This window comes from Pezoporus occidentalis, unplaced genomic scaffold, assembly GCF_034315485.1.
Source record: "Pezoporus occidentalis ecotype Australia unplaced genomic scaffold, CSIRO_AGI_Poc_V1 ctg85, whole genome shotgun sequence".
NCBI classification, from domain to species: domain Eukaryota; kingdom Metazoa; phylum Chordata; class Aves; order Psittaciformes; family Psittacidae; genus Pezoporus; species Pezoporus occidentalis.
In genome coordinates this window covers 100,526-122,304 of record NW_026916212.1, presented here as the reverse complement: position 1 = coordinate 122,304, position 21,779 = coordinate 100,526, and the positions used below count along the sequence as shown (strand labels likewise).

The following is a 21,779-nucleotide window of genomic DNA, read 5'->3' as shown; positions in this document are numbered from 1 at the left end:
TGTTTTGTTTGTTGATGTCTACCGTAGCCCTTTGGAGCATCATGCTGAAGAAGATTGTGGATAAAGCTGGTGCGAGAACACAACCTTGTTTCACACCATTGGTTATTGGGAAGGGCTCAGAGAGTGCATATCTGACTTGGCCTTGCTGATCTTCTTGTAACAGAATAATCATTTTGAGGAACTTTGAGGGAAACAACCTGATCGTTCCAAGATCAGCCACAGGCCTTTTCTGTTCACAGTGTCAGAAGCTTCGGTGAGGTCAGCCAGAGTTACATAGAGCCCCTTATTCTGTTCTTAAACTTCTCTTGCAGTTGTCTGAGAACTGTGGTTCTGTCTGTGGTACTTCTGTTAGCTCTGAAACCACATTGACTTTCAGGTAGAAGTTCTTCTGCAGTAGTGGGTATTAATCTGTTCAAGAGTATTCTTGCAAGAATTTTTCCAGCAATGGAGAGCAGTTATACCTCGGTAGCTTGAGCAGTCTGACTTTTCATCTTTTATTTTATACAGAGTGATGATGATTGCATTGTGAAAATCTGATGGTAATTTACCTTGTTCCCAACAGCGCGCAACTAGCTCATGAAATTTAGCATGAAATGCTTGGCCTCCATGCTTCCAGTTTTCAGGTGGGATTCCGTCTACCCCAGCTGCCTTGCCAGTTTTCACCTGCTGTATAGCCTTAAGAGTCTCACCTGTGGTAGGGGCTATATCCAATTCATTTTTCATCGGATGTTGTAAAATGTGCTGGATTCCTCTGCCTTGGGACTACACAGCACTAAAGAATGTTTGAAAATGTTCAGACCAACGATTCAAGTTGAAGATCTTATCTGTAAGAAGTGTTTGGCCATCTGCACTAAGTAAGGGGCTTTGAACCTGAAATGTGGCTCCATACACTGCTTTCAGAGCCTCATAAAATCCTCTGTGGTCGCCCAGATCTGCGCATAGCTGAGTCTTTTCTTCTACGTTGAGCCACCACTAGTTCTGGATGTCTCGAAGTTTCTGTTGGAGTTTGCTACATGCAAAATGAAAGGCTGCTTTTCTGACATGGCAAAATGGCTGAACGAGGTGTGCTTGGTGGGCAGATCTCTTCTTTGTCAGCAATTCCTGGACCTCCTGATTGCTATCATCAAACCAGTCTTTGTTTTTCTTTAAGGAGAACCCAAAGGATTCTTTGGAGGACTGCAGGATGCTATTTTTAATATGTTGCCAAAGCGCTTCAGGAGAAGAATCTATAAGATGGTCTTCAAGCCTAGTTTGACGGTTAGCTTGAAAGATTACCCTCACTGTGGCTATTTGAAGATTATTGAGCCTCCTCCTGGGAATGCCGCCTCTCTTTAGGTTTGGGCTTAAAGTGAAGGTTAAGTTTGCAACACACAAGGCGGTGGTCTGTTTGACATTCTGCACTAGGCATCACTTGGGTTGTGAACATTTCTCTGGTGCACTAATGTTAGTGTAAGAACTGACACATAACCACCGGAATGGTTATATGAGGTACTTTATTGCAGTGCTGGGAAACCAGGGGCACGCGCCCAAATCTGGCTTCAACCCCGTTACATTGCACTCGCAATTTATACACTAAAAATGTCGTCACTAATACATATTCAACGCAGATTACATCATTGACTAATACATATGCATCAAGGATTGCCACATCAGTCTATTACGACATCAGCCTCTTGTGCGCTTGCGCAGCCCCCCTCTGGTGGTCGTCCTGATGAAGTAAGGAGTCTTCCTCGGATGAAGTAAGAAGTCTTCCTCAGGTCATTCTGTTCACTTTTCTGTTCCTTGGACATGTCCCAATCATTATGTGGACGCCAGCGTTCTCTTATTTTCACTTGACTACTCCTGGTACCTTCGTGAGTTCTGCTTCGGTAGAGTTTCACAATACTCCCCTGGATCCACCCATATACCCTTCCCCATATATGACTATATTAATTGCTTATCATTGTAGCTACCATTGTAACTTTTAGTTATAAAGTAACTAAGATACATAATAGCAGAATTTCAGCTTGTTCTTAATACGAAGAAACCCTCTACTGATTAACAGATTTTCAAATACAATCATCTCTTCTGTTTGTACTATTGTTTCAACATGCAATTTCACCTATTACTAACATTTAGACATAATAAGGTGCCAGTGTTTAGATCGAGGACGTATCCAGGTTGTCTTCAGGCTGTCTTTCTGCTGGAAAATAGTACTGGTGATGGTAAGCTGTTGCTCTGCAGAAAACTCTAGCAAGAGGCGTCTGTTGTCATTGCAGATACCAGCACCGTGCTTGCCTGGTAATCCTTTCCAGGCTTCAAAGTTCTTACCTGCTCAGTCGTTGAAGTCACCAAGTGTTACGATCTTATCATCTATAGGAAACTTTTGAGTGAGGCGATGCAGATCGGTGTAGAATTTGTCTTTCTCTGCATGGTCAGCTTGCAGAGTTGGAGCATATATGCTGAAAAGGATGTGTTGCTTATTGTGTAGTGGAAGATGTAAGGAGATAATATGATTGGAATGACCTATCGGCAGATTTTCAAGTTTAGAGATGATGGCATTTTTAGTCATGAAGCCAACTCCAGAAAGATGACTTTCAGTTTTGGATTCACCTGACCAGTAGAGTGTATAGCTGGCACCATGTTCTATAAGGCTACCTGCCTCATGAAGGCGAACTTCACTGAGAGCAGCAGTGTCAATGTTGAGTTATGACAGTTCGTGGGCAATTAGTGCAGGATGGTGCTCAGGATGCCCACTGTTCACTGTATCAAGCATGGTTCTGATGTTCCAACATGCGAGTGTCAATCTGGACACACCTTTGGAGGCAGGTGTATGCCTTTGTCTTTTCTGTGTTGGATCAACCACAACAGAAGACGCCTCTTGGCCGCTGCTAGCCAGCCAGGTGGAGGGGGAGATGAGCTTTGGTTAGGCCATCTTTTCTAGGCCTCTCTCCATATGGAGCAAGCAGTGCCCTCCTTGAAAAAAAGGCTGCTTGGTCATTCAGGATATTGCCGAACAAGACTGTCATCTCCTGGGTCAGTCTCTAGCGACCAATGTCCTGAACCGCCTGCGTGCAGGGTTGGGTCTGCAACTTCCAGTGCACCTTATCACCTGCCGTTTTGTCCCTTGCCTGTCGCTACAGGGCTTTGCAAGTGTGGGTAAACCCTTTGGGCCTGCACAGTGGATTTTTTAGGTGAGGCACAGCGTGCACAGAACTGGTCCCACCCTTTACACCTGAGGTTTATCTGCCAGGGCGTAGCGAGCTTGGACGGTGACAGCGAAGTCCTCAGGTCGTAGGTTTGGTTAGTGTCCTTCTCTTAGATGGATAGCTTTACAAGGCTAAACGAGCTCCATCAATCAGCCCGGGTTTGAAGTTAGAGTTGTCCTTCTCCTAGGATGGTTGCCCGAAGGCTGGTGAGCTCACCCTGCCCATGGGCACACTTTGTCTGACCCTTCAGTTGAGACCTGTCTGGCATGGGAGACCCTACCAGAGGCATATGCCACCACCAGCATAACTCTCAACCTCACAAGGGCATGCAAGGTCTTTCCCCACGACAGGAGGGTGTCTGTGAAAAAGGCCACCAAGAATAATGAGGGAAATGACAAGGGAAGAGAATACAACCGCTCACCACCCACCGACCTGTACCCAGCCCAACCCGAGCAGTGATCTAGCCCTTCCGGGTAACTGCCCCCAGTTTATGTACTGAGCATGACGTGCTGTGGTATGGAATACCTGTTTGGATAGTTTGGGTCAGGTGTCCTGTCTCTGCTTCCTCTCAACTTCCTCTCCTCCCGGGCAGAGCCTGAGACTCAGAAAGTCCTTGGTTGGAGTGAACAGTCCTGAGCAACAGCTAAAAACATCAGTGTTATCAGCGTTGTTCCCAGGCTGAAAGTCAAAAACACAGTGCTGCACCAGCTACTAAGAAGGAGAAAAATGACTGCTACTGCTGAACCCAGGACAGCTTTACACCTTTGAGATCTCCGAGTTGATTAGCTTGAAAAATACCATAAGGAATCCAGAGCTATAAATGTGCTGCCATGAACAGATTAATTTTATTCTTGTGTATTAATAAATGCATTGTTACTGAATTTGAGCTGAGCTTTGTGAGTGTTAGGTCTAGTAGTATAAATCTAAGTTCTAATAGAATATCTGAAATTTCTGTGCCTTCTGAAAAGTGGAGAGAAGTCTAAATGATGTCTCACTGAACTGAACTTCAGTATCTCCATACTTAAAATAGTTTTTGTTCAGGTTTTCTGTATATTATTCGTGAACCTGAGTGGTTTTGTTCTTAAGGTCCAAAGGTGACTTATGTGCCCCCTCCTCCACCTGATGATGAACAAGCCATCTTTGCACGTTACCAGACAGGAATTAATTTTGACAAATATGATGAAAATGTCGTTGAAGTGTCAGGACTTGACCCACCAGCACCCTTACTGGTTAGTGAACTCATTAATCTCAGGGTTTATGTTGAATGTAATTCTGCAAGGGTGTATATTGAGTGTAATATTCACTACTAATGGAAATATTAAAAAAGATTTTGAACATTGCAGACAGCATTGTATTGGAAGGAGATGCTGCCTGTTTGCAAGACAGAAATTTTAATTTAAAAGGACATTGACAGACTACAGAAATGGCCCAGAGAAAGTAATACTGAATGGACAGGAAGTATTGTCCTTAAATTGCAGCAAAAGACCAGTTTAGATCTTGAAAGAGGTCTTTGGCAGCAGTTTCTGTTAGGGCTGGTAAGGTTATCTTGTTGAAGTCTGTTACTGGGGGGTCTTTAACACTGTAAATGACCACCTGTTGGAATAGTTTTCAGCAGGTGGTTTGAAATAATTTCTAGCCCTGTTTTTGGGGCTGTTGTCTATTGTTTTAACTTTTGTATTAACTTTGCTTCTACTCCATACCAGTTGGCTAGTGTTTTGATTTTTTTAAAGAAAGGGGGGGGGTGATAAAAGCTTTTTTTAAGGAGAACAATAAGGAAGAAGGGTGAGGGGGTAGTAGCACCTATGTTGAAAGAGAAGATGCAGTGTTGGGTTTGGATTTTTTTTTTTTTCCCCCCTCCATCTTCTGAAAAGTTTTCTCACTGAAGTTACACTGATTTTGTCATGTGATGACGCTTTTTGATCCTGGTAATGGGAGCTAGAGCACCATCCTTATCTAGCTTTAGCATAAAGATTGTACATCCTGCATGAAGTAGAACTGAATAGTTTTAGTTTGTTTTTCCTAGCATGCCATCATGTGAGTTTACCTGCTTGAATCCAGATGTATGGCTTCTGAGCAGCTGTCAAAGCTAATACGACTAGCTGAATGCCTTCACTGGCCTTGAAACAAGTTCACTTGCATGACATGAGCAGGTTGAAAACCCCTCTCAAACTTTTACTTGTCGGAACGTTTGCAATCTAGGTAACTGGTGAGGCCCTCTCAGAAGTTAGTACTTTCTAGTATTTGGAAATCTGAACCCTATGGTAAGCAGTGGAGTTTTTAAACTTTTAACTTTTGTCATTGTGTATTGCTAATATTTTTTCTCTTACAGGCTTTTGAAGAAGCTAACCTCTGTCAGACGTTAAATGTGAACATTGCTAAAGCTGGGTACTCTAAGCTTACTCCAGTGCAGAAGTACAGCATTCCTGTTATACTGGCAGGACGGGATTTAATGGCATGTGCCCAGACAGGATCAGGAAAAACTGTAAGCATTTTATGTAGTCTTGGTACTACCGAAAGTGTGGGATCTTGACGATGCCTCAGTGTTCCATGTGCCATGTGATTCACATCTTGCCATCTAAGGATTTGACTTGCAGTGGCAAGTCTAGCATTAAGTACAGCTGAATGGTGGATGAGTTGAAGCATTTTTTCGCTGAATTTCTTTTCGATTTCAGTGAACTTGTCTTGTTACAGCAGGCCAGTCTTCAGGGTTACAGATAACAGATGCAGAAATACAGGCACTCATAGAAACAGCTGATGAGGAAAAAACCTCAGCAGTTGGAAAGTTGAGGTTTCTTTCTGTCTTGTGTGGGCTTTATCTGTTGTTTGGTTGGTTGGTTTTAGTTGTGTGTGTTGGTATGTATGTGCTGTGTGTTTTGCTTTTGTTTCTGATTTTAAACTTAAACCAGATTGTAACAGTATGTTGTGTTGGTTCATCATCCTTGGTTTGATCAAGTCTTATCTGCACCAGACTTAGTTTTAGGTGATTCAGTATTAATCATGGAACAGTGTTGAGAGTTGATAGTAAGTTGACAGTTGTCTCGTTAGGCTGTCTAATGTATCCAGACCTAACCACTGACCAAACCTAACCACTATCTGTGAGAATATTTGAATGTTAAATATAGGTGTATTTTTGCCATTCAGTATAGTATGGAATTCTAGCTTTGATGTTATGTGGGTTATTAGTTACTTTGAAAAAGTATTTTTTTTTTATTTTGGAAAACCTCTGTTTTGAGAGGGTGAAATGTTCAAAGGTTATGCTGTAAGTATTCTGGATGTTTTTGGAATTGCTCTACAGGTCTTGGTAGTATTAATGGAAGGAAGTGTGCTGGTGCAGATGTGTTGCAAAATGATCTGCTGTTGTAGTAGCTAGGAAAATGGTGATATGTGGTTTACCTTAAATATCTACTGATGATATAAAGCATGTAAGGTAATGCTAAGGAGGGGTTTGATCCTGGGGTACCTAATTGTCAGTGTATGTCAGCATGATGTGTGGAACTGCCTGAAGAGCACAGAAGTTAGCTAATGCATGACTGTGTTCCTGAGTTACTAGATATTAGACTCTTACTGTCCAGAGAGGTATTTTCATACATCATAACCAAGGAAAAAGAAGCTTAATTGTTCGGAAGTGCATTCACATCAATTCTTCTGCAGTCTGATTTCGTTGAAGGTGATAGTGTCCTTCATCATTTAGACTTTAAGATTGGTATACAGCTTTTACTGTGACTGATGAAAGTTTTAAGACTAAACATCATAAATGCTGCAATATTTTTTATTATTTTTTTTTTTTAGGCAGCTTTTCTTTTACCAATTGTGGCCCACATGATGAGAGATGGCATTACTGCCACCAGCTTTAAAGAGCAGCAAGAGCCGGAATGTATTATTGTCGCTCCAACTAGAGAGCTGATAAATCAGATCTTTCTAGAAGCAAGGAAATTTGTGTATGGGTAAGCTTTTGCACTGTTACCTGGTATTGATCATTATGCTCCAGTTCTTCTGGTTTCAGACAGCACTTTCACAGCTCAAGCAAGCTGTGTATGTTTGCATATTGCTCAGTCCAGCCTGCTTCTATTCTCGACTAAAGCTTTCTGAAAAGTTTCCTGGTAAAAAAATAACCCAGTTTATACGAAGCTGAATTAGTACCTTCAAGAATAGGCAGTTTGAATTTGATTGTGAAAATACTTACTGCATGCATGTAAAAACCTTAGCAGGAGGTTATAAAGGTAAGCTTACAAACTTGCTCCTCTGTGTAAGCTTCTTGCTCATAGACTGTTTCTGTTGGAGAAAATACCTGATATAACTCTGCTCTGTAGATCGAACCAAACAGACTAGTAGAAAGAGTGCTAAGTAGTTTAGTGTTTTAGTGGGTTTGCAGTCTGATGTGTAAGTGGCACACTGGATTGTCAGTATTATTAGTTGCTTTACAAAGAGCCATCTGTGTGTTTTTTATTTTTTACAGTCAGGCATGGAAGGATTACTTCTGAAATTCTAAAGGCATGTATTTTGTGGTTCTGCTTTTTCTAAGTGTGCTGTATGAAAGAAGACAATGTCTGACACTATTGTGTCACTTACCACCAGTAACTGAGTTGAAGGGAGAGGGATGAAAGCAGATGAAGCATTCTTTCCAGACAAGCCACTTGTGCAGCCTCTATTATAATAGTTTGAATGGGATCTTTGAGCTTATGGTGACTTGAGTTTTTAGTCTTGGGTCCTGCTTTTGGTTATAGACTGTGCTGACAGGTGAAGGAATTTAACTGCACAAAGTAACATGGTTTATGGTAGATCTGGTGGGTTTTTTTATGTATTTTCATGAAACAATACAGTTTGCATTAGTCCAATTTTTTTTTTTTTTCTGTTTTACAGAACTTGTATAAGGCCTGTTGTGATCTATGGAGGTACACAAACAGGCCATTCAATCCGTCAGGTAATGCAAGGCTGTAATATACTGTGTGCCACTCCAGGAAGGCTTCTAGACATAATTGCAAGAGAGAAGGTGAGATCTTAATCTGAATTCCCTAAACATGCTTTGCTTTTTACTTACTGTTTTTCATTTTTCAAAGATAGAGCCATATAAACCAGTTTGAGTGCCAGCTTTGTACAGGCATTTACGAAAATAAAAGTGATCTTTTCATGGAGTATCTAAACACCATGAGGTTTTCAAGGGAGTTGCGTGAGTCCGGATATCTTCAGTACCTTTCAGGGCCCATTGGAAAATCTCAGTCTAAAACAAGCTGGCTGCAGTGTTCTTGTAAATGAACTTGAAACACCTTTTAGTTCTTGTGGAAAATTCCGTACTAGGTTTTCAATTGATGTCCTGTTTGTTTTGCTAGAATAGCTTTTATCTGCTTGGGAATATGCAAATATTAATGCTTTGAATGATTTAGTATTGATTTTATTCATACGTAAAATTCAGGTGTAATGCTGTGTCTGATTATTTTTTTTTTTTAATAGTTTTTCCATCCATTTTAAGTTCAAATCAAAATGGCTGTATATTAGAATGGTGGCTCAGTGTTTTTATAGTGGATAAATGAAGTTTGGCAAAACACTTGATAATAAGCTGGAGGTTGGCTTCTGTGTTGACAGGCTTCTAGTAGTCAGAATGACAGTCTCGGTCAGCAACAGGAAGTTGTAATGTCCTTAATACTTCCTGACATAAGTTTTTTCGGAACAAGGAGGTTATATGAGACAACCGTTCTGAAGCTCGGACATAACTTCAAAATAGATGGGCTAATTAATATATAATACATAGGTTCTGTCTTGGTTTACTTTGTTGAAACAAGTTCTGAAGTACTTCAGTGTCTGCATACTGTGAGAGTTAGTTCAGATTAAGAAATAAATGAAAGTTGAGGTGCAAATATAATGCACATACGCTTTTATTTAAGGATAAAGTGGTGGGTAAAGAATTGGCTGAATGGCCACACGGAAAGAGTTGCGATCAATGGGTCAGTGTCCAGTTGGAGACCAGTAACAGGTGGTGTCCTGCCGCAGAAAATATATGGACTCAGTCAGAGATCAATATGATCAGACAAAAGCCATTTATTACAAAGCCTTAACCTCTTAAATACTATTTCTTACATGCACTTACAGTGATTTGGCATATTATGATTGGATACATGTCTTGAAGACACTTTGCACCTAGCATATAATTGGTTAAGCAGAGGTGTGGGAACTTGACCTCGAAAGCTTGCCAACAGTCCACAGTTCTCATTAACTCAGTGAATTCCATCTTCTTCTTATCTTGCTTGCTTAAGCTTCCTTGGGCCTCTCACGGCCTTGCTGTATCTTTCAGGATTTTCAGAGTTTATGTACCAATTATGCATTCTCCCATGAGAACACTGTCTCCACATCTCCCCCTTTTTGTTTTATGTATGGTTTGGATGACTCTACTTGAGCAGGGGATTTGGGCTAGATCATATCTCCAGTATATGCCGACTACAGGCTGTTGGGCCTGCTCCTTTTTTCTGCTGTATGGCTCTCTGGTAACAGGGGAAGCCATCCTTCACATCAAGGTCTGGCATGGCATGTGTCTCCACCGCTCCACGCCTGCTGGGTTGCAGCCAACAGCGGAGCTAAAGGTTCTTCTTGGTGGCAAACACAGAGACCAACCCAGTCTTGCCCTTGACTGTGGTAGCAGGCCTTTCATCAGCCTCAGTCCTTGCACCTTGTTGTCAATGCAGAGTTTCACCTGCTTCATCCAGTAACAAGTCGCTACTACAGCAAGGCACACACAAATTTACATTAGCAGAGTAACTATTACAGGGTGCAGCAGCATGTTGAAGATGCTGATGGCAGCGAGGGACTAGCCAAAGAAATTTCTTGCCAGTGGAATTCTCCCACCCTCTTAATTTGTTCCATCACCTGCTTTATATCACTACCATTGTGTTAAAATCTTTCTAGCTTTTGCCTTAGCATTTTCTAGCAGCTACTGCAAATTTCCATACTCTGACATCTCTTTTACAAGTGACAAATCTATCCAATACAAGGTGTAGTTTCTTATTAGCAACTAGCTAGTAAATACAGGTGGTTTTATACACAAAATCACAGCCTCTAATAATAGCTACTTTACAAGCAGACATATTCAGGATGTTACTTTTCAGTTGTCCCCAAGTGATGTTTTGCAGTTAATTCGTTTTCTCTCTTCCTCTGTCTCATTCTGCTTGTATTCACGGTCAGCTCCTGTAGCTGAGGCATCAGGTTTTTCCATTCGTCTGGCCAGCTCATGGCAAGGCTTGACAAACTTTGCAGGCAATCTCCATGGACCTGTAGGCAGGAGGACACAAATACACCTCCTCCTCCAGGTTATCAGTTCTTGAGAAGTAGACAGGTTAAACTGCATATTTGCAGCATCATTGCTCTTTTCCCCTTTTGTTTTTCCAACAGTTGTTTCAAAGTTTGATGTGTTCGTTCAATAATAGCTTGTCCTGTAGGAGAATAGTGTCAACAGTAACATGGACATATTTCAATTTCCCAAAAGAGGGTAACATTTGTCTGCAAAATCAGTAACACCACACTGAGGGGGGCGGGTTGCTGAACTGATTTTCTTTAAAGTACACTGCTTTTTAAAATGTCCCATCTGTCCACAATTATAACATCTCGTACCTTTAGTACCCCCACAATCACCCTGACCTTGTTGTAGAAGGGGTTTAACAGCAGCGGTGAAGGCAGTAGCCATGTATCCAGCCTGTTCCTCTGCTGTGCCCACTTTAGAACATGCATCCATCATTTCTTGATGACCAGCAGATTTTGGCAAAACCTGCAAAATACGCTTACAAGCTGGGTTAGCGTTTTCCAGAGACATAAGCATGGATTCTTTAGCATTAGATGCCAGATCAGTATTCTTTTTGATAGCCTCTGTCAATCTGTCAATAAATTGCATATAGGACTCAGTAGGTCCCTGCTTTACTGATGTATATGAAGGATAAGGTTTTCCCGCTTCTGGCACAGCTTTCAGAGCAGCTAAAGCCAATTGGTATGCTTGCTGTAAAACTTCAATTTTCATACAAGCTTGTACTCCATCAGGGTGAAATTGTCCCTTTCCCAATAACATTTCAGATGAAACACCATGCAAAGGGTGATGAGGATTACACTCTAAATTCTCATCTGCAGCCCTTGCAGCAAGCTCCTCAAACCCACTTTTAAAATGTAGGAGCTGTGAAGGAGTTAATAAAATTGCAGCCACTCTGAGACAATCATTTGGAGTTAGAACATTACTAGAAAAGAAAGCAGATAACATTTGCTGTGTATATGAGGAAGACAACCCATACGGAGTAATTGCTCCCTTAATTTCTTTCATAGCTTTCCAGTCCATAGGAGTCCAGACAGACTGTCCCTGAGAATTTATAACAGGGAATGCAGCGGGAACATCTATCGGTAAAATAGTACTGCCTATGATTGCATCCTGAATGCAGCTTCGCCATCTCATGGCACTCGGATTGGCTTTATTAGACATACAGTCAGTGGTAACGGCACATCACATGGACTGATTTTACCTGTTTTTTCTGGTTTTTCTGGGGTTTGCTCCCTCTCCTCCCCCAAGTTGTCCAGACGGTCTCCCAAGTCCTGCAATTGCTTATCTAAGGATTTTGTCCATTGCCCCCAGTTCCACTCATTTTGCAGCTCCAGTGGGAGCGATGCAAGCAGTGGTGTATGTGGTGGGGGTGGGTATTTATTCGGAGTTACACTCTCCTCCTCAGGAGACTCCCACCCCAGCAGAAATTCTTGAGAACTAAGTTTAGGGGCAGTAGCAGCATGAAAAGGGTTAACATCAGTTTGTTTCGGTTGCTCAGTAGCCTCTACTGACTCCTGAGTATCAGCTGGAGCTCCCCCCGGTAAAGGTGTTGTTGACACAGGATAGGGGAAAGGCGCAGGGTCCTCAAACTTTCGTACTGTACTGCGCGCCGGTTTTTAGCCAGGATGTTTTATGCCTGAAGCAGACGACACTACCATGGCTGTAGCACTGGGTGCTGAACCTAATGTGGGTGCGGAGCCCTGCTGTTGTGAAGGCGAGTCAGAGAGAGCTGTAAAAGCAGATTTTGCCGCCTGTTTCTCAGCCTTCATTGCGGCTAGAGTCCCTTTTAGTTATAACCAGGGGGCAGCAAGAGACTTCGCCTCCTTAAACCCGCAAGTAACTTGATCCCACAGGTGTGCTCCAATTTTTTTCCAAGTCCCGAGATCAAAAGCTTCATTAACCCCCTTGATCAACTCTTTTTCTTTACTCCAGAGCAACAATCTTTTTAACAGATTATTGTCATATTCTATCCCTCTCACTGAGAGGATATGCTGGAAGAGTTTAAGGATGACCATTTTTTCTTTACTTAGTTGATTCCCTATCCTAACCCTCTTCCAGACCCCGTCGGCTGGTACCTTATTTCCACTGCGCAGTGTCTTCCGGGTTCACTAGGCTCCGTTCCGAGGCGACGACCTCCCAATCCTGGTCCTGCCGGATTGAACCCAGCCGACGTCCCTGCGGCTCCACGTTTTCCACTTTCTTTGGTGCCACGCGCTTTAATTCCTTCAGTTTCAATATGAAAAATAAGGGGGGTCCCTGTTCGGGTGCCATTTGCCGCAGAAAATATATGGACTCAGAGATCAATATGATCAGACAAAAGCTGTTTATTACAAAGCCTTAACCCCTTAAATACTATTTCTTACATGCACTTACAGTGATTTGGCATATTATGATTAGATACATGTCTTGAAGACACTTTGCAGCTAGCATATAATTGGTTAAGCAGAGGTGTGGGAACTTGACCTCGAAAGCTTGCCAACAGTCCACAGTTCTCATTACCTCAGTGAATTCCACCTTCTTCTTATCTTGCTTGCTTAAGCTTCCTTGGGCCTCTCACAGCCTTGCTGTATCTTTCAGGATTTTCAGAGTTTATGTACCAATTATCCATTCTCCCATGAGAACACTGTCTCCACAGTGTCCCTCAAGGGTCAGTTTTGGGACCAATCCTGTTCAGTATCTTTGGCGGTGACATGGACAGTAGGATTGAGTTGTGCAGGTTTGTTGGTGACACCAAACTGTATGGTTCAGTTGATAAACTGGAGGGAAGGGATGCCATCCAGAGGAACCTTGACAGGCTTGAGAGGTGGGCAGTGCCAACTTCAGGAAGTTCAACCAAGCCGAGTCAGGACAATCCCAGGCACAGCTACAGGTTGGGTGGAGAAGAGATTCAGAGCAGCCCTGCAGAGAAGGACTTGGGAGTGTTGGTTGATGAGAAAATGAACATGAGCTGGCTTCAGTGTGCGCTTGCAGCCCAGAAAGCCAAACATGCTGGGCTTCATCAAAAGGAGCAGCTCTCGTGAGACCTCACCTGGAGTATTGTGTGCAGTTCTTCTGGTGTCCTCAACATAAAAGGGACATGGAACTGTTGGAACAAGTCCAGAGGAGGGCCACGAGGATGATCAGAGGACAGGAGCACCTCCCGTATAATGAGAGGCTGAGAAAGTTGGGCCTGGAGAAGAGAAGGCTGCGTGGAGACCTCATAGCAGCCTTCCAGTATCTGAAGGGGGCCTATAAGGATGCTGGGGAGGGCCTCTTCATTAGGGACTGTAGAGTTAGGATAATGGGTAATGGGCTCAAACTGAAACAAGGGAAGTTCAGGTCAGATACCAGGAAGAAGTTCTTTCTTTGAGGGTGGTGAGGCACTGGCACAGGTTGCCCAGAGAAGTTGTGAATGCTCCATCCCTGGCAGTGTTCAAGGCCAGGGATGGAGTCTTGGGTCATGGTTTAGTGTGTGGTGTCCCTGCCCATGGCAGGGGGGTTGGAACTTGGTGATCTTAAGGTCCTTTCCAACCTTAACTATTCTATGATTCTATAATTAACTTCTACCAGAAATCTACTAGAAAGAAGTAATTAAAATGTGGATTTTGGCAATAAGGATATTGTATAATTATATACTGTCAGTGAACCAATAGGTTTTTTTCCACTGAAATGCTTGCAGATTGCTTTGCATAATGTGAAATACTTGGTGCTAGATGAAGCGGACCGCATGCTTGATATGGGTTTTGGGGTAGATATGAAGAAGCTGGTTTCTCACCCAAGCATGCCACCAAAGGAGAAACGTCAAACACTAATGTTTAGTGCCACTTTTCCTGAAGAAGTTCAGAGGTGAGTGAAGTAAAAATGGAACTGTATCTGAAGTTGTGTAGAATGAAATCTGAAGAGTTAAGAGCACTCCTTGTATTTAAAAGCTTACAGTCTTGCTAGAAAGCACTGAAAGCTATCATGTTAACATTCCCTGCTGAAGGATTTGCGTTTGTTTTTTTTTTTTAGGTAATAGAACTGATAACTTGCATAGATTAGCTGCTTAATTTAGGTGGCAACTCCACAGAAACTTACAAAGTTTGTCTGAAGGCTTTTAAATTCTACTTTTGCAGAAGTCCTTGTGCTGCTCCTGTTTCTTTCTTGCCTTTCCCACACTATATATGTGTAAACTCAAAACCAGTGATATTACTGTTTCATGAGCAGCACTGCTAGTGCTTTTTGACACCAGGGCATAATGTAACTAGGCACCCTAATTACTGCCTATCTTGCCAGCCTTTCTGATATACAGTTCTTATTTACAAGCATAAATGCTATTTGCTTATAATGGTTTTAAAATTTTCACAGATGGTTTATGATGTATGATGTAGTGCTCACTACCCTGAAAGCTCCACTTCCCAGGCTTTTTGAAAGAATGGCTTCTGACAGATGTTAGTGGGTTTCTGGGCCTGGGCGTGACAGTACAAAACAGCTCAGTCCCTAAATGTCTACAGGTGGATGAAAATTATTCAGTATTTCCACTGCTTAAGAGATAGGCATCTGAATACTCGTATCAGAGGAGTGTAAACTCCAGTTTTAGCAATTGACATAATATTGTGTATTTTCTGGAAGGGATACTGCTGTGGCAGTATCACCAAAAAATGCCAGTAAGCATATTACAGTTTGAGAGCATGTAAACTGATCAGACCATTGCAGTGAAGTATTTTGGCATTTCAGTGAGTCAGATCTTGGCATTTTTCTTCTGACCTTCAAAAAGTCTAAAAGATCTTTTTTGAGGCTTGGAGAAAGCTTCTTCAGCAGCTGACTGTCCTGAATGGAAGAATGGAATGGGCTGCTTTCCTCCATTCAAACTGTTAATACTGACAGCTGTTGGGGAGATTAATTGCCTTTCTTTGAAGTAGGGTTGAATTCACTTTAAACTCAGTCTTAAGTCACCTGTTGTGGCATTGGGTCCTCAGTCAAGACTTTATTAATAGTTGGGGTTTTTTGTGTTGAAAGAAGATCTTGTGATACGTAACAGATTTCATGTTGTTCAATTTTGTTTCTTTTCAAGGCTAGCTGCTGAATTTTTGAAATCTCATTATTTATTTGTTGTTGTTGGACATGTGGGTGGAGCTTGCAGTGATGTTCAGCAAAGTATTCTTCAGGTTCCTCAGTATTCCAAGAGGGATAAACTGATAGAAATTCTGCAAAACATAGGTAACTTTCCTTATTGCTAATTGTTTGTTCTTAAACTTGTGCTCTTTCTATTGACCAGGTCATGATTCTCTGCTGTTATGCATGTTATATGCTTTACAGGTCTTACTGATGGAAGTGTGCAGCCGACCATGGGGGTGTCTGAGTTTTTAGATATATTTGTTTTATGAGTATTTGTCAAGGTCTCATATCTATTGAGTACTAGCAGACAAGCTTCCCAGATGATTAGTTTCTTGATATGGGGAATTACAGTACTTCAGCATCTGGAGGTATTATCTCAAGATTATAGGTGTATTTCACATCTTACGCGAACTTTCTGGCCTATATTTTGTTAATGGCTGGGGTTGTTCTGTTTTTGCTCTGAATGTATCTTAAGTTCCCATGCTGAGAACTGGAAGGAAGTTTGGAATTAAAAGTTGGTCTGTCTACCTTCATGTTTAGTGCTTAGAATGGCATGTTGCTTTTAGCCACATGCTCTAAAAAGGGAGTGCATGCTCATCATGGAGAACAACATGTGTGTCCTCCTTTATAGAGGAAGAAAATGCAGTGCACTTTTCTTCACCTAGGTGTCTGTGTTGATCTCAAAATCGATGGATTACATTTAAGTAGTTCAGCACGGTCAAGAAATTGCAGTAATGCCTTAAAGACTTTATTCAAAATGTGTTCTGGTAGTAAGTGTTTGTATAAGTGACTAACTGTGAATAGTGAAAATGCATCTGGTTTCAAACTGCAGTGAATCTGAACTTCTTTTTAACATAGGTCATGAACGAACCATGGTGTTTGTGGACAAAAAAAAAAAAGCAGACTACATTGCAGCCTTTCTTTGTCAAGAAAAAATAGCTGCCACTAGCATCCATGGGTAAGTGTTTTTAAAGTGAAAGTCACTTGCTAGCATATCTTTACCAGAAGCTTTCATTGAGGTTTGTGTTTGGCTCTATCTATGGGATTTAGCTTGTTTCAGATAGTCTTCTTATCCTTAGCAGCCCTGTCCAGGTGAGAATATAGTGTTTCTGAAGGCCAGTTCTCATAGCATTTGATGTGTTGATCAGACTTACAGCGCTGTGTATGAACTGGAGAATCTTATGCTTACTGCTTAAACATTAAATACAAATATAATTAACTCAGTAGAATCAGCTTTTGTTTCTATGTAGTTTTTGTTACCATTTGTTGTGACCAAAACTAGACCTTAGGGTGAGATGATATTTGTAAATTCAAGTGGCAGTTGTGGGCCTTCCACTTTGTCTTACAGGCTTCCTCAAAGTGACAAGTAAGTTGGGTTATATACTGTGCAAATTTCTTATGCTGTCATTTCTGCTTCTTGATGTGGAGAATGAGAAGATGCTTCTAACCTGCATGAGTCTACCTCATTAGTGTTGCATACCTGAACAAATACTGAGAAATGGGGTGAAATAGTTGCTAATTCCAGGTCTAAATTCATCTAAAGAAAATGGTTTGTCTTTCATGTAATGAGCTGGAATGTAGTTCTGAGGTGTTTATATGTCAAAATATAGGACAACAAACTGAATCTTAAGGTTCAGTGAACTGTACAGCACATAAAAATGTTATTTTGTAATATTTTTCATCTTGTAATAAGAGAAAAGAGGACTTGAATTCTTGCCACTAAAATGTTTTGTCCAGTGTTTTGACAAACATCAGAATATCAAGGTTGTAAATGGGTTAAAATGATGTTAGTACCCAGGTAGGTGATGTTTGTATGAGCCCTCTGCCAGTTGGTTTCACAGGTGTGTGAAGAGGTCAGTTTGAGAAGATGCGGCCTTCTATTCTCAGCTCGTCTGAACTGCTGTCCCACAGCTTTTCTTGTGTGGAAGGAGGTTCTTAACACATTTATATATAGTTACTACAGTGCGAGTTAAGGCATACTTACCAAGAGAATAATCGGTTCTGTGGAAGCTGCTAGACTGTAACGAATGTTACTGATTTCTTACTCATTCGAGTTTTTTGGGTTGAAGTTGGGATAGTTGCTCTTCTCTGGAATAGCAAGCATACTAGACTTCAGTAAATGTCCCATGTTAGATTCAAAAGGGCACTATTTTTTAGCTTTCTAAATTGTACAGTGAAGAACGTAATTTACAGTAGATCAGAGTTTATCTTAAGTACTGTATAGTCTGTAAAGATTCTGTAAAAATGCAAACCCCATAACAAATCCAGTTTTCTGAAGAGGGCCTAAAAGGATGTCAGAGAGGGACTCTTCATAGGAGGCTGCAGTGATAGGACAAGGGGTAATGGTTTTAAACTTAAACAGGGAAAGTTCAGTTTAGATATAAGGAGGAAGTTCTTTACTGTGGAGGTGGTGAGGCACTCACCAGGTTGACCAGGGAAGTTGTGGCTGCCCCATCCCTGGAAGTGTTCAAGGCCAGGTTGGACAGAGCCTTGAGCAACCTGGTTTAGTGTGAGGCGTCCCTGCCCATGGCAGTGGGATTGGAACTAGATGATGTTAAGGTCCTTTCCAACCCAAACCATTCTGTGACGAAGGAAAGGCAAGTTTTGTGCTGTTTGCTGACCACTTTACTGTATCTGCAAATGGCCTAGGCAGGAGTCTAGGTAGAATTCATCTGTGCTATTCTGGCATCTTTCTGCAAAGAGTAGGAAAAGCATTTCTGAGTATGGCATAAAGAAACAATCAGTTAAACAAGTTGATCTTAACAAGGCAGTGAGTTCATTACATACTTCTGTCCATGAATCATGATCTTTCAGCCTGTATCTTAATACTGCAGATTTTTTGAGATACATGTTCTAAGCATTTGCTTTCTTTGCAGAGATAGAGAACAGAGAGAGAGAGAAGTAGCTCTTCAGGATTTTCGTTCTGGAAAGTGTCCAGTTCTTGTGGCAACTTCAGTGGCAGCAAGAGGTCTCGATATTGAAAATGTTCAACATGTTATTAATTTTGATCTTCCTTCCACCATTGAAGAGTATGTACACCGAATTGGACGAACTGGTCGTTGTGGAAATACAGGCAAAGCAGTTTGCTTCTTTGATAACACTTCAGATGGCCATCTTGCACAATCTCTCGTTAAAGTGCTTTCAGATGTAAGTTTCAAATCGTTTTCTGTTCTTCAGGATTCCAGTTTAACGTACTTAGCAGCTATTATTTTTTTGTACAGTTATGCAACTCTTAATTATGAATTGGTAAAGCAGTATCTAAATTCATTTCTGATTATGTAGGCCCAGCAGGAAGTTCCTGTTTGGTTGGAAGAAATTGCCTTTGGTTTTCAAGGAGAAAGATTCTTTGCACCACCTAATATCCAGAAGGTAAGTCTGCAAATGAACTGGAAGTCTTAGCTTTTAGAACTTTGTGTCAGTGTAATAGTGTGTTCAGCAGTATATATCCAGGGTAATGCCACTGAAACCGTTTCGATTGTCACTGTGTACCTTATTTCATCGTACATTCTTTGTTGGAATGATGGTCGGAGGCATATGCCACCACTAGCATAGCTCTCAACCTCACAAGGGCACTCAAGCTCTTTCCCCACAACAGGAAGGTGTCTGTGAAAAAGACCACCAAGAATAATAATGATAAGGGAAATGACAAGGGAAGAGAATACAACCACTCACCACGCAGCGACTGATATCCAGCCCAACCCGAGCAGTGATCTAGCTTTTCCGGGTAACTGTCCCCAGTTTATATAGTTGGCATGACGTGCTGTGGTATGGAATACCTCTTTGCCTAGTTTGGGTCAGGTGTCCTGTCTCTGCTCCCTCCTGGCTTCCCCTCCTCCCAGGCAGAGCATGAGGCTCAGAAAGTCCTTGGTCAGACTAAACATTCTTGAGCAACAGCTAAAACCATCGGTGTTATCAGTGTTGTTCCCAGGCTGAAAGTCAAAAACACAGCACTGCACCAGCTACTAAGGAGAAAAATGACTGCTACTGCTGAACCCAGGACAAACAACTGAGTTGAATTCCAAATGTTAATACCTTGAAAGAACCCACAAGAACAATAATTACTGTTGCTCTTTATGCAATCTCCAAAGCTTGTGTTCAAGCTCAGACCTTCCTTTCATTGACTATCTTCTTTCCTACCATTATTATTGAAAGTATTGGGTGTTTTAGGTGTATTTACCTGCCTGACAAGTTCCCTAATCAGATTTGGACCCTTCCTCTTTGGGTCTTCATGAGACTTCAGTTACACACTTTTGCTTCCTGCTCATGCTTGCAGCCTCAGTGAATCTTTGTTTTATATTCCTGTTCAAGGACACTTTTAAAATTCAGATAAATTGTTTTCAAAAGTGGATCTCAATCAAGGGGGTGGTGGATCTCTAGATTGCTTCCAGATACACATCTCCAACCTTTGTGGAGTGCCTCCCAGAATTTAATGACATCTGTCATTTCTAGGTCCAAGTCATGTCCTTTGACTCTTTGTCTGCATAGAATACTTCCAGGGCAACTGCTGTCTCAATCATATAGACGCAGTGCACCAACTCTTTTGAGTTGGAGATCATCAGGTGGTATTTCTTTTTTATGAGACTTCATGTCATTCTGACATGAGATTCTGACAGAATATGCGTATTTGTAATCGGCTCTCTTGTTTCCTTTGGAATGAACTGTTCAAGCTGTTTTTTGCCATTTTACTATTACTGAAAGAGGCATTTTATCATCCAGTGTTCAGTAAGGATCCTGATGCCCTTTCCCTTGGGGAAGAAAGGTAACACTTCTGTTTCTACAATATTCACTTCCCCTTTCAAAGGAACTGCATGCAAGGGCCATTTGATAATCAAAGGATGAATTTGAAAGAGGAATCTGTTGGAGGCTCTTAGCCTGTTTATTTTGGGACAGTCTTACATGCGACTGAGTTTCATCGTTTTTCCAAAGGAAAAGGCTTTTGTCTTTTTAATGGGAAAGTAATGCAGATGTTCATTCTTAACTAAGAAATGGAGAAGAAAGTTTTTCCCCAAAGCTGTGTCACCTGATTTGTGTTGGGTAGGAGAAATTGGGATTTGAACTTTGGGAAGGATTATTCTCACACTTGATAAAATCTGAGGTTTATTAAAGTGCTTTAAAACCACCAAGGCCTAACCACCTATGTATAGAAGTTTTGTGATGAAAGAGCTGTATTTATTAAAAATATGATATTCAAATTCTATTGAGATACATGCATGCAGAAAGCTAAAATTGTTTTGTAGTGACTGTCACCTCTAAATTGTTGGAAGTGTTAATGATTCTAAACCGGTACCTGTTCTGTCCTAGAATTACAGAGGCAGAAGCAACGTGGACCCAGAAAGAATGAAGATGCTGTATTCTGGAAGTGCACAGGAGTCATGGGATTAGAACTAGTTCAGTATCAAACTAGACTGTATTCTGTTGTGCTTTAAGTGAACTGTTGCACTTCATGTTCCTTACTATTGAGCTTCTAAAGTACATTCTTCTTTAATGTTTAAAAGAGTAGTTCATATTACATGCTAAAGCTTTCAGCAATGTATATATGCTCTGTTACGATGAACCCACTGATGATTATCACTTAATATAAGAAGTCAAAAGTAATTTTTTAGGAAACACTTCAGATATTAAGTGTTAAAACTTCCAGTATGTGTTGGATGTTTGATAGCTTGTATGCTGTAAAAAGATGGGGATTTTGCAAGCAGAAAACAGTAGATCCCTTTAGCTTACTAGTATGTTACAAACTTTTGCATGGGAAGATAGTCTTGCAAAGGGTTAGTTTGGGAAGAGCTTTAGGAAGGGGCCCATCTAAGCTTTGTTTTTGCCTTTTTGTAACATCAATTTTAGAACAAATTTAGTGATGAGATCACATAAGGATCTCTTACACATCTTTGAAGCAGTTACTTAATAAAAACTTCAGTGCATGTTGGTAGTTGCCTTTTTTTAATATCTAATGTAAAACCATATGTTATTTTGGTTTCATAAATTGGTATTATTTGACATGCATGGAATACACATCTCCATAGGGAACTAAAGGTCAGTGGCTACATCTGCAACTTAGCTGAAACATGTTTTTACAGACCTGTCTTGAGAAGGGTGAAGCCCTGTGTGGCTTCTGCTATGTTTTTCCCTTGGACAGATGTAAGTCCTCTTCTGTTATCTCTTACAGAAAAGTTTACCCTAGAACAGGTTTGGTGGCTCATGTCCAGAAGGGCTTCCCAGACTTGTAGTGGCTGTAC

At 41.3% G+C, this 21,779-nt stretch overlaps 1 protein-coding gene across 1 annotated transcript in view; it reads left to right on the top strand.

Moving 5' to 3' along the window:
• DDX4 (DEAD-box helicase 4) overlaps positions 1 to 21,367 on the top strand; it is a 31,975-nt gene extending 10,608 nt beyond the window's left edge. The window contains exons 8-17 of the mRNA XM_062604315.1: positions 4,275 to 4,417; positions 5,518 to 5,670; positions 6,978 to 7,132; positions 8,049 to 8,178; positions 14,132 to 14,298; positions 15,506 to 15,651; positions 16,408 to 16,507; positions 18,426 to 18,696; positions 18,832 to 18,918; positions 20,851 to 21,367. Coding sequence (XP_062460299.1) covers positions 4,275 to 4,417; positions 5,518 to 5,670; positions 6,978 to 7,132; positions 8,049 to 8,178; positions 14,132 to 14,298; positions 15,506 to 15,651; positions 16,408 to 16,507; positions 18,426 to 18,696; positions 18,832 to 18,918; positions 20,851 to 20,931 — 1,433 coding nt within the window. The 3' untranslated portion in view covers positions 20,932 to 21,367. The remainder of the gene's footprint in view (positions 1 to 4,274; positions 4,418 to 5,517; positions 5,671 to 6,977; positions 7,133 to 8,048; positions 8,179 to 14,131; positions 14,299 to 15,505; positions 15,652 to 16,407; positions 16,508 to 18,425; positions 18,697 to 18,831; positions 18,919 to 20,850) is intronic.
• The last annotated feature ends 412 nt before the right edge of the window (positions 21,368 to 21,779 follow it).